This window comes from Borostomias antarcticus, assembly GCF_949987555.1.
Source record: "Borostomias antarcticus genome assembly, chromosome: 2".
NCBI lineage: Eukaryota > Metazoa > Chordata > Actinopteri > Stomiiformes > Stomiidae > Borostomias > Borostomias antarcticus.
The window spans coordinates 20150820-20168179 of NC_140235.1; the positions used below are offsets into that span (position 1 = coordinate 20150820).

At 43.2% G+C, this 17360-nt stretch overlaps 1 protein-coding gene across 1 annotated transcript; it reads left to right on the plus strand.

Moving 5' to 3' along the window:
• Positions 1-2383: 2383 nt before the first annotated feature.
• Positions 2384-4076, plus strand: sox17 (SRY-box transcription factor 17; the record flags this gene model as incomplete). The annotated part of the gene is made up of 2 exons (XM_084449937.1): positions 2384-2690; positions 3178-4076. The coding sequence occupies 2 exons, from the start codon at positions 2384-2386 to the stop codon at positions 4074-4076; spliced, it is 1206 nt and encodes a 401-aa protein (XP_084306063.1).
• Positions 4077-17360: the final 13284 nt, after the last annotated feature.

The following is a 17360-nucleotide window of genomic DNA, read 5'->3' on the forward strand; positions in this document are numbered from 1 at the left end:
GACTTTATGACTTCTCCCATCAAAAGAGAGTATTTTTCTTCTCTCCCACACACACACACAAGCACGCATACACACACACATACACCGACAGAGAAAGAGCCAGGACATGCACGCCCACACACACACACACACACACGCACGCACACACAAACACACGTGCACACACAGTCTCACTCTGGTCTCGTGGGACTTCAGGGGGAAAACCGTATCAGGTCATCAGTGGTAAAATAGACGATGACAGTATTATGGTCCAGATCCTGTCCCTGTGCTGTGCTGGGACAGAGCAAGATCACCCACCCCCCACCCCTCCCCACCAAACACCACCCCCAGGGGGGTCAGCCAGCGCTCTCCGGAGCGCCCGCTTCTATCTGCACAGGGCACACAGGGCTAGCATAGGCATCCCTCATATTTCTGTCAGCCCTTTTTGACCTGTCAGACAGAGAGGAAAGGCTCCAGTCTGACACGCTGTATCTGACTGTGTTTCCAAGGCACGACTGGGACTGGGAACGCCTGGAGGACCGGCGGAGGAAAGACGGGCGCTGGCAGGTTAAGTCCTGCTGGCACTGATAAGGACTACTGCAGTCTGCTGGCCAGTGTGTGTTTTTTAATCTTTTATTTTGGACCACTTTGGACAAAGCTTAATTTCCACAGGCTGCTTATTCAAACATTAGTTATTAAAGCGTGAGGGTCTGGATCCCTGTTCCCCCCGATGTTCTGTCTGTTTTGCTGCACTTCACTCAGTCATCAGCCCCTGAACCTGTCCTTGTTCTGTTCTCTTATCTTGGCTGCCTACTTGGGACTGTGCTGTAGACGTTTGGAGAGGTGTTAACACATTTTATTATGAGAAGTGTATATCTGGTCAATTCTGGGGCAGCTGGAAAGAGGAAGTGTTTTTTTCTCTCTGATTTTGTAGATACTTCCTAAAATTCTAATGGTTGTTGAACTACACCGATTTTTCCTCACAAGTATGAACAGGTTGCTATAGGCCTACACAAATTAATCTCTCACATAGAACAGTGTTGGGCAGTACAAGCGGCCCAATGTTGAAGTCACCTGGCTGTCCTGAACATAAAGTTCCACCAGTCACCTTTCCTGGGTTTCCGTGTATGGCCTACCACCCAGGAGACTCACGAGTGTTGTCAGGGTTGACCAAACATAAATAAAAAAAAGTAGTCTAAATAGCATTTAGGCTATTGTGCAAATGAAGAGTAAGAGAAACGGACTTCTTTCGTTTGGGGTATAGTCAGTGTACTTGCGCGCAATAATCACCCCCGTTTAGAACCCTTGTCTTCGTTAACTGTGTCCCGGAGTCAATTGCCGCAGACTACAAAGACCAAAGACGATCGGTGTTTATTTTGTCTATCTCGACTGTTCGCAAATGTAGTGTATTCAGCGGCCTCCCGCCGCCTGTAGAATGTATAATCTGCATAGTGCTGCTTTTGTTCAACATTATTTCCACGCCAGTCCCCAGCAGAATGGTGCGTAAATTGCGCTTTTTAGACAATAATTAGGCCCCGGCCATCTGTTGAATAAACCTGAACTACCAGTTAAAAATATAGATTTCAATATACAATTGAGTTAATGTGTATTACCTTTAAATATCAATGAAAGTCTTTGTCGAAGCCATTGAGGTGCGAGAATTACTTATCTAACCCTGTTAAAGGGGATGATTGAGCTCTCTGATCTCCTGAAGGCCTGTATGACATTATTTTATTTGGTGTAAGATAATGATAGTCATACTTTTACCATGAATGATTGTGTGTTAGGGTTCGCACTCCAACACTAACCCCGGGTCAGCTAAACAAGAGGTCTTGACTCAAGTAGCTAATTAGTCGAATCACTTGAGTTAGGGTTGGAGTTTAAACCTGCAGGCTATTATCTCTCCAGGAGCAAGGTTGGACATCCCTAACGTAGACCTTATGTTTAGATTTTTTCCCCCACAGATCCTTTTCTTCTGTTCAATTTATGTTCAACCCGCTGGTTTCTGCAAGACTTCCACTAAGCCCAATGACAGGCTTGTCCTCAGGCTTGTCCTCAGGCTTGTAGCGTATTGCATTCCCAACAAGGCTAGAAGGCGGGGTACTATCAACTTTTTACACCTTTGGGGTAGTGGGCACTCCCACCCCATCGCGATTGGCTGCCTCTTCGCTTATAGCCTCTCAACCTTTGGATAGGAAAGTCAGTCCTACTATACCGAGAACATCTGATGGTGTGAGGCATCTCCCCTTTACTCTGGAACAGTTAAGTAATCTTACTTGCCTGATTAGCTTTCAGTTTCATATATATAGCATACGAGTAAACAGCAGTTACATTTTTCATTTCTTTGCGCGAAGACACATAGCCTACCGTCTGGTGGTTCTCGACAGCCCGCAGCTGGACAGAGATGAGCAGTCCCGATGCGGGTTACGCCAGTGACGATCAAAACCAGGCAAGGAGTGCGATGTCAATCATGATGCCTGGGATGGGACACGGACACTGTTCGTGGCCGACAGACCCTCTCAGCCCCATCGGAGAAACCAAAGTGAAAAGCGAGTCGTGCGCGTCCAGCTCCGGGAGCCAGAATCGTGGGAAGAGCGAGCCGCGTATCCGTAGACCCATGAACGCGTTCATGGTGTGGGCAAAGGATGAGCGCAAGCGGCTGGCGCAACAGAACCCCGACCTGCACAACGCGGAGTTGAGCAAAATGCTGGGTAAGATATTTCAATGATAATATAGTTTATGTAATTCTGTGATATTATGCTAGCACTGATGTGGTGGCTATCTTTACAGACCATGTGCATTTCAATAGGATCCAACATTTCATTAGTAGGCTACTTTACCAGAGAATAACTACGCATTGTATAATATATGTTGCTGTACTTTTGAATAATCATTATATAACTAAAACAATTCATATCCCACCGTGATCTGGATTAGGCATATAGGCGACTTTCCATTGCCGTATTTACCTCTGGAATGATATTGCATGAATTAAACAGTTTATAGATTAATTTACCAACCCAATAGCATAAATGCTGTTGTATCTCAATAGCATTTCTAAATTGACAGTGGTGTTATTTTGAAACCAATGTTCCCAGTATTGTTGCTAAAAGGGTGATGGGCTATTTTTGAGTGCATCACCAGACCACATTCCTGATGGTGCCCTGTCTGATGCACAACTTTGCTCTTGATCTGCAGGGAAATCTTGGAAAGCCCTCCCGGTGCCAGAGAAGCGGCCCTTTGTCGAGGAGGCGGAGAGGCTGCGGGTCCAGCACATGCAGGACCACCCCAACTACAAGTACCGGCCCCGACGCAGGAAGCAGGTGAAGAGGATTAAGCGCCTGGACTCCGGGTTCCTGGTCCACGGCGTGTCGGACCACCAGGGCTCCTCACTGGGCGGGGACAGCCGCGTGTGCTTGGAGGGCATGGGCCTGGGCTACCACGAGCACGGCTACCAGGTGCCCGTCCAGTCCCTCGGCCACTACCGCGACGGCCAGCCGTCGTATGAGGCCTACAGCCTGCCCACCCCGGACACCTCGCCACTGGACGCCGTGGAGGCAGACTCAATGTTCTTCTCCCCTCACTCCCAGGAGGACTGTCACATGATGCCCGCCTACGCCTACCACTCCCAGGGACCCGAGTACCCGCCTCAGGACCCTCACGTCAACCACCACGCCAACCAGCTGCTCCACAGACACCTGTCCTCCGGCCCCGAGCAGGCGGCCCAGGCTCCGCCCATGCCCCCGTCCTTCGCGGGCTGTCCCAACCCCCTGGCCATGTACTACAGCCAGCACTGCGGCCCCAGCAGTCACCCCAAACGCCACGCGGGCCACGGGGCAGGACAACTCTCCCCGCCGCCAGACTCTCACCCCCACCCGGCGGACGGCGTGGAGCAGATGCACCCGTCCGAGCTGCTGGGGGAGGTAGACCGCAGCGAGTTTGAGCAGTATTTGAACTCCCCATCGGTGCGGGCGGACATGACGGGCCTGTCGTACGGGGCGCACGAGGCCAACATGCAGGGGCCCGAGAGCCTCATATCCTCTGTGCTCTCAGACGCTAGCACGGCCGTATACTACTGCAACTACAACAACTCCTAACCCCCCCCCCCACACACACACACACACACACACTGGTGTCTCTCACAGCCACAGCCACTCCTCGCCTGACCTCAAATCTGTCTCTCATACCAGTGACCCCTTCACCCAGGGGAGCACAAACTCTCTTGAATGTGAGGTTTTGAAATGCAGTTTGTTATTTGGGTCTGTGTGTTTTGTCGGATGCATATCTGAGCTGAGCAAATGCCATGGAATGTTTGAGGTGTGATAATGATCGCTCACACACCGGGTTTTCATATTCTCACCTTTTTGGGGGGTCGCAATATGCCTGAGCAGGAATATACAAACATGTTGTGATAATAAATAATGTACAGCTACTTATTTGAAATGTAATGTATATAGTATGTGTTTTATACTTTTGCACTTTTGAAAAATAAAGTTTTGAACCAAAATTGATGATCTGGTCTTGATTTATTTTGAAGAAATGCAAGTAGTCTTTGTAATGATGGTGTGCCATACAATGTCTTTACATTTGCATTATGTATTTATAATTACTGTACACCCAAAACAAATGTATTTATTTTGGACTGGTGTGCTTTCTTAACAAAACAACATAATCTGCAGATAGATCTGCTGTTGATCATTAAAGAAAGCTGCTTCAGATTAATTTGTCCCTATTTTAAAATAATTAATGCAATAAAAATATTTGTATAACTAACAAGTTATCATAATGTTGAAACTTGTATTTAGGTCAGATGAAATATATTGTAAAAATAGCCTGTTTTTTCTTCTTCTGTACAAATCACCCATATGCAGTAAGTGACCCATATACTAGATGGTTCTGCTCATTCAGTAATTTGTTGATCACATATATCCATATTTGAGCTTGGACCTGATGAGCTCATGGTGAAGAGAGCGTCTCACCTGTCTCCCCAGCGGCAGGCTGTGACCCGACGGCTTCCTGGCCCATTACACTGGAGGTGATCTCAGGGGCTGACTTACACATGGCGCCTTGTTTTCTCAGTATGGGAGTGCAGTTTATGCTCCGGACATCCTGGCTGTAACTGATTTAGTCTCTGGTGATTAATGGCTGTGGCCATTAAATATGAGTGTTTACTACACACATACTAAACAATGGAGCTAGAATATCAATACTTATCATAACAGTTCTCATGTTTAATTGTCATTATAGTGTATTAGTTTCCATCAGATATACATCCATATACCTCTGATATTGTTCCGTAGCAAAACCATGTTGTCAAACTCATTTATATTGACGTTGTAATGGACTGACTGCGCAAAATTAGCCTTTTGGTTCAATATCGACTCAAAGGTTTTTTAAGCCCCATGTGAATCCAGGCCTCTTGGCGATGGTCATCTCTGATATTTGATATAAGATCAAAAAATAACCAAGCAGAACAAGAGTACCATTCAGATATGTTCATAGCACAGTTAGAGAAGGTCCATTTTATAAATACCTTTTTTCATTTTCAAAGGAAGAGGTTCTTGTCTATGAGGTCACTCACCCTGACCTCAGTGTCCATTTTTAGCACTTCACAGGAAACGTGTTCCAGAGGTGCACGTTCACCCACTTTGTTCATGGTAAATGTTTGGAAATCTCTCTCATATGCCACCAGCAGAGTTTGTATATGTCAAGGTAAATATGGCCAGTCCTTCCCACGGTCATAACGATTATGTAATTCTGGAGTTTTATTTATTTATTTGTACTTAAGAAGTGTTTGATCCTGTGTTATTTTGCTGAAACATCATGGCATGAGGAATCACTTTAAGAGTGACTCTCCCATTTGATTGTTTTTGGTTAGATACAATTTGTGTTACCTGTCAAGTGAGATACAGTGGGTATTGCCATTTTTACTGTAAGTGAAATAATTCATAACAGCAGGCTACTGTAAAGATAGCCTAGTTGTAACCCAAGTTATGTAGTGTTGGGGTAAACGAATCACCATACATAACATAGTTACACACGTGAAAGGCACCTTCTCTAAACAAACTCACCGTAAAGGTGAAATGTTTTTCACTGCCCTCCCCCTCTCCCTCTCCCCCAACCGGGGACACACTTCCCCTTAGGCTGGGCCAAGTAGGGGAATCCAGTCTAATTGGTGTGAATCTGTTTAAATTCAGGCTACAGCTAGGCGGCAGGTCTTAGCCTCTGTTGTGTTAGCTAATGGGTACATAACGACAGGCTCAGACCACTATCCCTGCTGCAGCACACAGGATCAGCAGAGTGGGCGGGGGTCACCTGTACAGCCTGGGGGATTCCCCAGGCAGACCATCCCTCCCATGGTGATAGCTGATGTTATCTCCCCTGCCTAATTGATGAGAGCAAATCGTTGAGTTCATTTTCTGATTTGATGCTCATAGGAGGCCAGAGAAAGAGAGGCAGGTACTGTAATATAAATCTGTGACTGTTGTGCCCTTTTGGAATTGTCAGTCAAAACAAATACATTGAATTGAGATGATCAGCTACAGAGAGAGAGAGATAGAGAGAGAGAAAGAGAGAGAGAGGAAGAGAAAGGCAGAGACAGAGAGACATGCTCTATAGCCCAGAGACAGCCCACAGCCCAGGAAACTGGGACTTTCAGCAGTGTTCCTGTCACTGTCGGGCCTGGGGCCTAGCTGATGGTGGTGGGTTGGTCAGGAGGGACGGAGGTAGGGAGGGCAGATTACAGCCGGGCGGCTTGCTAGCTACATTAACACGAGAGCACTTAATCACAGCACAGCACTAATCTCACCTCAGGTAGCTGCCTTTCACAAACACACTGGCAAATACAGCTTTGTTCCACCACAAACACTGTTCCAAACATTACAGTAACAGGCACAATGAATAGCCTATGATCAAACATTAGATTGCCACAAAATGAACAGACACACCTATAGCGTTATCCTATCAGTCAAAGTCAGCGACTGTTGATACAGATAGGCTTCCTGTGTTGCAATATAGAGAGGTGGCCTGCATGTGTTTGAGACTTTCGCTCAAATATCAGGCATAAACAATAACAATAAAACTACATACAGATTGTATCTATATCTCCAAGCTGCAATCAAAGCCCATGATTACCTGCATGGTTTCATCAGAAATCCCACCCAGACAGAGAACATAAAATGGTCCTTGCTAATTAGTCTTGGTGATTTACCAACGGAGAGATTCCTGACATATTTGTGCCCATCGATCAAACAAGAAGAAAGAATACCAGTGAGAGAGAGAGTGAGAGAAAGAAAGAGTTTGTGCATGTGTAGGAGACCCTGTTGATTAAGTCATTGATAGTAAATTGCATATGCAGTATGTGAGACAGCTGCAGGGTAGGGTGTGTCCCATCTAAACCAGGGTTCGGTGTGGAGGGTTGTTCATAATCCCAGGCATATGCACTCCTTCTCTGGCCTGAGCGCCCCCATAGCCCCGGCCTGTTAGGCCAGGGCCCAGTTGTGCTGCCACTATATATAGTCCACACATCAAGTCAATCTCTACTCAATGCGAGTGACTCAATCGTTTATTTTCCTTCTGATTCTGGCTCGTGTCTTGTCTCATGCAATTATAAATAGCTCTTGCCTCTCTCACGAGTGGGTGTGGATGAAGATATATAATGTGTCCCCGTCTCTCTCATCATCATGATCTCAGAAATCATATAATATTGTGACAAGATTCCCTGGGACCATACAAGCATTTCCTGAGGCATATAGTGAGGTTTTCCTACTTCTTAGACAAAATAATAACATAGCTTTACATTAATGTCAGCCTTAAATATTATTTTTACTAGTTAAAGCTGCAGTATGTAAGATGTTCATAAGATTTTAACAATTTAAATATTTATATATTGCTATGATAAATCTAGAGGAATAAATAATAGAGCTCCTCTGTGAAGACTGTGTCTGCTACAGCAATTATAATAATTATTATACTTTGGTGTCGGGTCAACACCAGAGCATTAAAAAAAAAAAGAAGTACATAATAATAATAATAATAACTTGTTGACTGAATTTTCCCTTGTTGCTGGCTCGTAGATAGATTGTAACAGGCTCACAGAGCAGAAGTGACATACTGTAGCTTTACAAAGGCTTGGATGTCCTCAACAATGGACATTTTCATTTAAAAATGAATAAATTAATAAATAAATATACTGTACAACACACAAAACAAGATAAATTATTCCGTTCTAGATGAGTAAACTCCTGAGGAATGTCCTACTATTCATACTAATTGTATGCTCTCAGGACTACTAGTCACAGGAATTGAGTCAGAGAAGTGAATAAATTCCCGGTCAGTTCTGATCATCTCTGCCCCTGTACTCTTTTCACAATCCCCCTATGGCATCCCGAGGCATTTTTAGCTTGTGTCCAGACGGGCAGTGATTAGAAGATGACTACATCAGCAGTCCACTTCCTTCACTGTGTTTTCCTTTGGAAGCCTGAAAGGTGGGAGGGAGGCTACGGTTGACTTCGCTCATCACACAAGCTGGATGCAGTGCTAAGTGTTTGTGACTGGTATCTTGAATCCTTCATGGGTCAAGGCCTCAAAACGTCTCAGGAAATAGTGAGCAATGGTGCACAGCACAGGTCTATCACCATACACTGTGACTAACCCTCACCAGTAATGTTTTAGCTTGAGCATTATCAGGTATTAGGTCAGATTACTTGTAATTATTTGATATTTAATAGGAGAATCAGTAAAAATGGAAATTGAGAATACCCCTACAGATTACCTTTATTCTTACAAATTGTTATATTATTTACAGAGATAGGCAAAACAAATGTTCATGGTTCAAGTTACAAATTAATTCATATGATCATATATATAGATAGCATAAAAGTGGTGTTGATATGAATGTGTATTTTTCATTTATGTTTTTAGAGGTAATTTGAGATGGCTTTCAATGGCATTGCTAATAAGATATATGCGGGGGCTATTGTGTTTTATTCCTGTGGATCTTTGGACTTTTCCGAGAGCACCTGTTCACACTTCCTTGTCCCAATGACTCCTGTTGCTCCATCCATGAAAGATTAGCTGGGAACATCCTCCATCCGACAGGAAACATGTTCTATAAAATTCACACCGCTCTAACCATCACCAGTAGGATTTCCTAAAAAACAAAAATACACGAAAATATAGTCTAAATAAAGTGGCAGAGGGCAGAGTGTGATGACCTGGGTCAGGCCCCTTTGTTGTGTGTGTGTGTGTGTGTGTGTGTGTGTGTGTGTGTGTGTGTGTGTGTGTGTGTGTGTGTGTGTGTGTGTGTGTGTGTGTGTGCGTGCGTGTGCGTGTGTGTGTGACATTTCAGGTGTAGCCTAACTTGGAAAACACTGTCATATCCCCGCCTTACATCGCAAGTGCTGAGAAGGTCAGCAACAGTGCTTACCCACACTGCATTTTATATCACACATGGGCTAAAAACAATTCTCTAGGTGTTTATGAAGTTGCTCATTGTTGTAACTTGGAGCAATGGTTTTAAATCTTCCCTAAATATTTCTAGGCCTGTCGACATGCTGGTAGGCTATTGGTTTTGTCAGTCAGACTGTCTTTCATACAGGAAGGTGACGGTTTTTTGATCTGCCACTACTTCAAACAAATCGCAAGCACACGGTGTCATTAAAATAGCAAACACTTAACTTCCAGTTCCCCAAAAGCAGTCGGCGGGTTCCTCCCTTCTGATCGAAGCGCTCTCTCATTTTCACTAGGCCCAGTTTCATTGATGTCAACAACAGTCTTCTAGGCCAACAGCAATTGAGAACACTATAAGGCTATACGAAGGCTAGGTTATTCACCTGATTTTACCAAACCAGGGCGGTATATAGAGCACGTTCTAGGGCAATTAGGACATCTGCTTCAGTGTGTGTTTTCATAAGATTTTCAGAGAAATTGTCAGAACGAGAGGCTGAAAATAGTCTGGAACCGTTGTTGCCAGTTGCCGCTAGAGGTCAGCGTTGCGCAGTTTGTCAGAGCAGCACGTGGCATGCTCTCAACTCAACCTTTACACAGGTACGAGTTTGAGGGCCAGTTATCCTCACTTCACCCTTAACCCGCGGCGCACAGCAATTATCTAATTTCTGTGTTTCACTGCGGAGTCTGTTTACATTACCAGATTAGATGAAGTTTATCTGAAATTATGTATTTATTGCTTTGAATTATCTTTGCTGTCTTGTATGATTAGCCTTCATTTATGTCTGATAAGAGAAACTTCAATTAGATATACATTTTATCAAGCGTAATTTATCTTAAAATACAGTATGATAATAGGCCTATGATAATACGAGATGATGGTATAAGTGGGAGGACAAACTCACTTCAGTACAGATTTATAGATGCAAAATTTAGCTCACAACCATTGGGCTATGACATAATAGCTGCTCACTGAAACACTTATAGCTGGTATAAGTGGAAGGACAAACTCACTTCAGTAAAATGTATAGATGCAAAATTTAGCTCACAACCATTGGGCACATGTCATAACATAATAGCTGCTCATTGAAAGACCTATAGCTGGATGCTTTTTTTAGGCTGACTTTGGACTGGTAAGTGTGAGTGTGACAGTAGTCAGGCAGTAGTAGGATTACTGTCCGTACTGTCACATCCATCTGTGTCACTGGTAGATATCAGTGTGATAGGTATTTGTAGAGGGAGTTAGCAGGTAAGAAGGTGAAAGAGAGTAGCAAGATGCTGTGAGGTCCCAAAGGAGCATACAGATGAGGGGGTCACTGGGCCCACTAATCCTGATACTGATACTGGACCCACTAATCCCACTCAGGAGTCAAACTGTGGTCACTGTCACGCTACCGGGCCTCTGTCACATGGCAGGTACAGTACCCTGGTGAGAGTACCATGTTGTATCATTATCTAGTTGTAGTCCGTAGATGCTGTTGTTTTTGCGATTCCTATAGTGTGAGATCATTAGGGTACTTGGTTTACTAGGTAAAAAAGGAAGGGGGGGAGGGTAGGGTAGAGAAAGAGGGTGGGGAGTGAGGGAGAGGGAAGTGTGTGTGTGTTTACATAATTTAATTAAATCTTGCTAATGATGCATGCATTTTAAATTAATTTAACTTTCAGTTCCCCAAACGCAGACAGCAGGTTTGAAGCACTCTCTCATTCTCACTAGGCCCAGTTCATGATGTCAACAAATTGCAGTCTTTTAGGCCAACAGCAATTGAGAATGCAAAGTTATTCATCTGCTTTTACCAACCCAGTACTGTATATCGAGCACACTCTAGGAGCATGTTCTAGGAGCATGTTTTACCAAACTAGAGAGAGAGGGAAGGGGAGTGAGGGAGAGGAAAGTGTGTGTGTGTATGTGTGTACATCATCCAATTCAATGTTACTGATGATGCTTTAATATGACATTATGAGTACTGGAAAGTATTCATAGTATACAACAGTACGTATTATATATACATGTAGTAGTATATACAGTACAACAATGTTTAGCATATTATAGTAGTATTTATAATATATATTCTAGTTCATGGGTTCCCAAACTCCATCAATGTGGTCCTCCCCTCTGAAAACAGTGACACACCCGCGCCCCACCTCAACCCCCCAAATGTGTCCATTATGCAAGGCAGCATTAGCTAGCTCATAACGTTAGACAGCTAAGTTAGCTTGGTGGCACCTGCTGCTAGTTAACGTTATGACGTTTTCGCACAATACATTCATGCCTGCAGGGGGAGGCTCTCTCTGCACTATCCACAAATCTATCCTATTATTTATTTCGATCTTCTGACCTTTAAAATCACCTTTCATTCATAAAAACCATAGACATTTCAAAAATAAAAAACATGTTTTGTCCTTCTTTTTTTTTTCTAACCATCCATCCGCGCCTCCCCTGAATTTCTTTGGGGCCCCCCAGGAGAGGTGCGCCTCACAGTTTGGGAATGCCTGTTCTAGTTGTACAACAGTGGCTTCATTAAGATGCATAAGGTACAAAGTAGCCTTATCAGTCAGATAATCTTTACATTTATAATGTAATACAACACACATGTTGATCTACAACACATATCAATCATAGGTTATTGTACCGAAAAGAGAGCTGCTAACCACTCATAGAAATGGGTTGTAAACGTTGTCTACAGCCTAGCCCTGTCTGAAATAATTACGTATATTTCCAGGTTTTGTCCTCCGTTTCCCCAAATACCACAGAGCAGAGAATCAGAGGTAAATTGTGGCTGTGAGTTTTATGAGCAGACAGGGCTGGGGACAGCTATCTATGTTGATATTTTACAGTGTATTGTTCAGATTTTAATCAGTACTGATTAGCAGTCATTTCCTTGAATGACTGGGGAAAAAAATGTCAGGCCTCAGTGCCAATTCTATATTTTTTTCTGTCAAAACGTTTTAAATTGGGGTGTTTACTTTCTGTTGGGAAACAGTCATCATTCATCTGTCAAATACTGGATGATGATCTGCTGAGGAACAAAATTACATTTGTAATACATTAACTACAGTGAGATCAGATTTATGCGTTTCTATACTGTATAGTTAAACTTGCCTATGGAGAAAATGTATAGACCTCCATGCCTGTAAAATCAGGCCAGGCAGTAACCTGCAGCTGAACCCTGAGGTGGGGGATTCACCATATCCCTTTGTTGTTGGGTTGACAAAATGTCAAGGCGAACTCAATAGGTTTGACTTTTGGCTGACTTTACGTGTGTGTTCCTGAGCAATGTATGCACCGGTCACATCTTATGGAAACCCCGTTTGCGCCATGGTCAGGATGCCGCAGTGTCTCGTGTGAAGGGAGGCCGTCCGTGGCTGGCTGCTCTTGGGCTGAGTCTGACCTCTAATCAGAGGAAGGCTGTCTGATGCTGGCCCCCCGCCCCCCACCCCGACGGATAAATCACTCCTCACCCTGGGACGCTATCTGAGGCGCACATAGCCGCCTGGTCCTGGCAGCAGACTGGCCCTCCGCCCGGCCCTGCGCTCTCCAAAGCTGACAGCCGTGTGGCGCTGGGCTGGGGGGTCTGGGGGATTCAGACTGGAGACCCCCAGGCTGCAGGGCACAAGCAGAGACCATATTCATAGAAATCCTTTATTTAAGTTTATTTGAGGTCGAGTTGTTCTGAAGTGAATACCTGAGCAATCCAGGGAAAGTACAGGGGTACAGTGGCCTTTCATTAGTACACGGTCTTTTACCATCTTTCTGATATTCTTTAGGGCTTTAGATGGATTTACTGTAGACTTTAGGGGAGTCCATGTTGGTGATCACGTAGCACTGGGCGTAGGACTAGTCTCTCGCTTGTATTGTAATAATAAACATAGTTCTACAGTATGCCATTGGCTAATTACAGACAAAGCTGTTGAAGTGTCTGATTGTATGAGGGGGGAACTTTGGCCACTGTGAGAGCGGGCTAATTGAATAATGCCTATAATAGTGAATGAGTGGGCGTGTGTGGAGTGATTTACCACACAGAGGAGTATGCTTATCTCTCTCGGTGCCCCATGCAGGAAACACAGGGATGTCACCAAGGCAGATTAAAAGCTTGGCACAGCTGAAACAGAGCTCTGAAAATGGAAGGGGTGGGGGACCTCTGAAGTCCAAGAAGTGTGTGTGTGTGTGTGTGTGTGTGTGTGTGTGTGTGTGTGTGTGTGTGTGTGTGTGTGTGTGTGTGTGTGTGTGTGTGTGTGCGTGTGTGTGTGTGTGTGTGTGTGTTGAGGGGGCTGTGGGTAGAGTGACCTCATGAGTCCTGTTTGGCAGACACTGTTCATTCAAAAGTTGTGAATTCCACTGGAAACCCAAAGGTGTAACCCTGAAAACATGACGTGATTTGGATGGAATCTTGAATAGCAGGCATATTTCTGACATGAATAAATTGGGCTGGCTAACAGTTTTCTTTTTTTCAACACATTCAAATGGCCACTGAGGACTGGAATGGAACAGTTACAGTTACCTCATATAAGGACTCTAAAACAATAATAAATCTTTCTGTTGAACAGACATTTTGTTGCACTGTCAATCACTCCATAATTCTAAATCCACAGAGAATAATGATAGTGGGCAGAGCGATTTAGGGATAGTTTGGCTAGTGACACCGCACCAGGCTAGTGGCACTGCACCATATGTTTCAGAACTCATAGTCATGGTCACAGGGAATGGCTTAGGTAGGATAAAAACATGGTCAGCTGTTTGGCCTTTAATTTAAATAAATGTGTGTGTCATAACTGTTGTTGGTGAGACTGCAGTTGTATTATGTTTTAATTGGTTCCCTGGCAGCTGCAATGTTTGGAATCTTTACAAGCATGTTGGATTGTACTGTAGGAATATAATACAATATAACAAACGTACTAATGTGCAGTGAATATTATAACTACATAGTAAAAATCTCATAATTAATTTCTGTAGTATGACTCTGACCTGAAAAGCACGGGGGTTGACCTCAATATTTGTGTGGGAGGAGGCCGCAGACCGCCTTTGTGCACTGGAGAATTGAGGCATTATACCAGAGCGAGGTGTTTGATGGGAGTGCGGGCAGACAGATCTGTCGTAGCAGCTGCATGAAGAACACAAGGCCAAATATAGACAAGGGCCCGTGGCCAAAACATATCACACATTTTTTCCCATTAACAGCATAGGTTTGAATCTAACATGGCGCCAATTAGTTATAGACACTAAGGGTTAAAAATAGAGCCTGGTATGGGTGGCAATGCACATGGAATGTTGGGGACCGATATCTTTAATATGGCAAGTGTGTGTTTTTTATAGTGTAATCGCATGAAGGAAAAACACCAATTACCATATCAGCAGCTGTATTGGTACCATAGTTTCATAGAAGGTAAACTTGGCTAATGAAAATTGATACTTTTATATTAAAGGTTATTCAGTGTGTTGTGGCATGTAGCTTGAATGTAGGCCTAGGCCTATTTTAAGAACAAAGGTCTGTGAAAGTATAGCAGTTGTGTGGTAGGTCTATCTCTGTGCCCCCTCCATTCAACCAGTAACCTCCTGATTCAAACGGTCACCAGTCTCTTATCACTGGAGCAGAGGGCTGGAATGAGGGGCATGCGGGCTCCAGGCCTACCTGTTTACTCTGAGGGCTTCCTCCATTGTTCCATCCTGCTTCCTTTTAAGGATTTTTCACATTTTTGTGCTCTGTGTTGTTTTGGGAACAGACCACACGGTGGGTGCATAGGGAGCCCGCTGTGGCATGCCAGAATTCTTCCAGGTCTGTCTGGTCAAGCTCAGCAGGAATTCTTTCCTGGAACATATAATACACACACACACACACACACGTAACACGCGCGCGCGCGCACGCACACACACACGCACACGCACACACACACACACACACACACACACAACTAAATGCATGCAAGCGAGAACATACACTCACTCATTCACAAATCCACCTCTACATTTTATATGACAATGTTACTTTTGAAGGTTTTCTGTTGAAGATATTTGCAAGGAGGAAGTGCTTTTTGGGGAGGTCCGTCATACTTTCAAGTCATCCAATGGAGACTAATCTCTTTCTCTCTGTAAATCTAGAGAAAGAGGGAAGGGGTCTGCACAATTCATTTTTGATTGCTCTTGCAGAATTTGGAAGTGCAAATATACCATCAAATACAAATGTTACCGTACCTTTACTGAAAACTGTGTTGTGATCGGCCCCAACCATCTTTTGTCAATTCTGAAATATGTATATCTAATCAATTATAGGTGTGAACAGATTTTTCTATAACTCAAATCAAAGAATAAAAAGTTATTTATGGCACATTACTGTACGTTTTGTTGTACGTAAGTAAATCATAACTAACTGCTGAGCTCTCATAAGCCACTTCCAGAGGTGAGAAGTATAAAACCATGAAATACGGTGAGTCTATCTTTAAGCAGGATGGCCGTGTCAACTCATGCCCACCTCTCTCTTTGAGAATACTGTAAGGTATACCTCTCTCGGGGTCCTGCTAATGGAATTCCCCTTTAAGCCTTATTATCTAAAGAAGCACCCGATGACATTGCAGGCTAAGGAAATTACAATCAGCACGTACCATCTGCTGCTACGGGTCAAACTGGAGAAGTTTGCTTTACTTTCCTGTGGAAAATTAGGCTACCATTATTTGCTTATGAACTACTATTTGTTTCATCAATAGTCTGTGTTTCTCACAGGTAGTGCTTAAGTACAATGAATGTCCTGTACAGAACATCATGCATAACTTCCCAATAGTTAAAACAGCAACTTGATATATGGATTCATTTTACAGACTTTTTTTTATTCTTGTGTGTGGCCAACATTTCATCTAATTTATTTTGTGGCAATGTTGTCCTTATGGTTTAAGAAAACTAAGCAAACACATCAAAATATACCATCTTTAGCAGATAGTAATTTTCAGATATACATTTATTTTCAATCTTTGAATTCATGATGAGGGATCCTTACTAGCAACAATAAAAGTCAGTGCATCAAGCCCATTCTTTGATCCAGCAGTGTTATTGTGTGTATAGAATGTGCACCTTCTCCCAGTAGGGGCTCAAACACACAACGCTGTTGTAGGGGAGATTAACTTTGAGCAAAGATTAAGCAAATTAACCATGATGGTGCCTCCCGAAATAACCCCTAGCTCTAACACAGTAGGTTTAACAGTAGCCATGATGTAGAGTGTGAGACAACATTGCATGGATGCTGGAAAAGAGTTGGGATTCTATATCATGGTGATTTAGGTGAGTAAATCTTACTTTTCTATACTGGAAGTGATGTTTATTTGTTCTGATACTGAATATCATAAATAGTTAGTAAAACATTAGTGGTTGTGTATTGATGATGTGCATTCCCTTCATCAGGTATTTTCTGTTTACCATGCATTATTCCACGTCCACGCTAGGGATGTAATTTAGTATAATAATAATTGTTTTCTCAACTGTGTTGAGCTTCATTTAACTTTTAATGTTGATTTGATGATTATGAAATAATAATAAAAAATACTACACATTTCTGCAAAAGTTTTTTCAAGGTTATATACAGTGTTATGTTCAAGGAAAACAATTTGATCAGATACACCATAAATGATGTAAGCAACATTTCCTGATTTTGTTTAGGTCCATAATGATTATTGTGTTTTGTAATTATTTGATTCACTGTTGTTATTGGGTGTGCCAATGGCAGGTGTGCCAATGGTAAATACAGTAAATAATTAAGTAATTAAACGTGTCAATCTCTTGGCCAATTTCCCAGTGGTCAATCTGCCAGACCTGAAAATAGCAACAGTTAACAACATATGCCCTCAGGCTATTAGGTATTCAGGCTAATTGCAAATTAGTTGGACTGAAATTGTTGTGTAAATGAAGGTTATTTGTTCACCTGAAACGTGGTCCTGTTTTCATTATATGTATG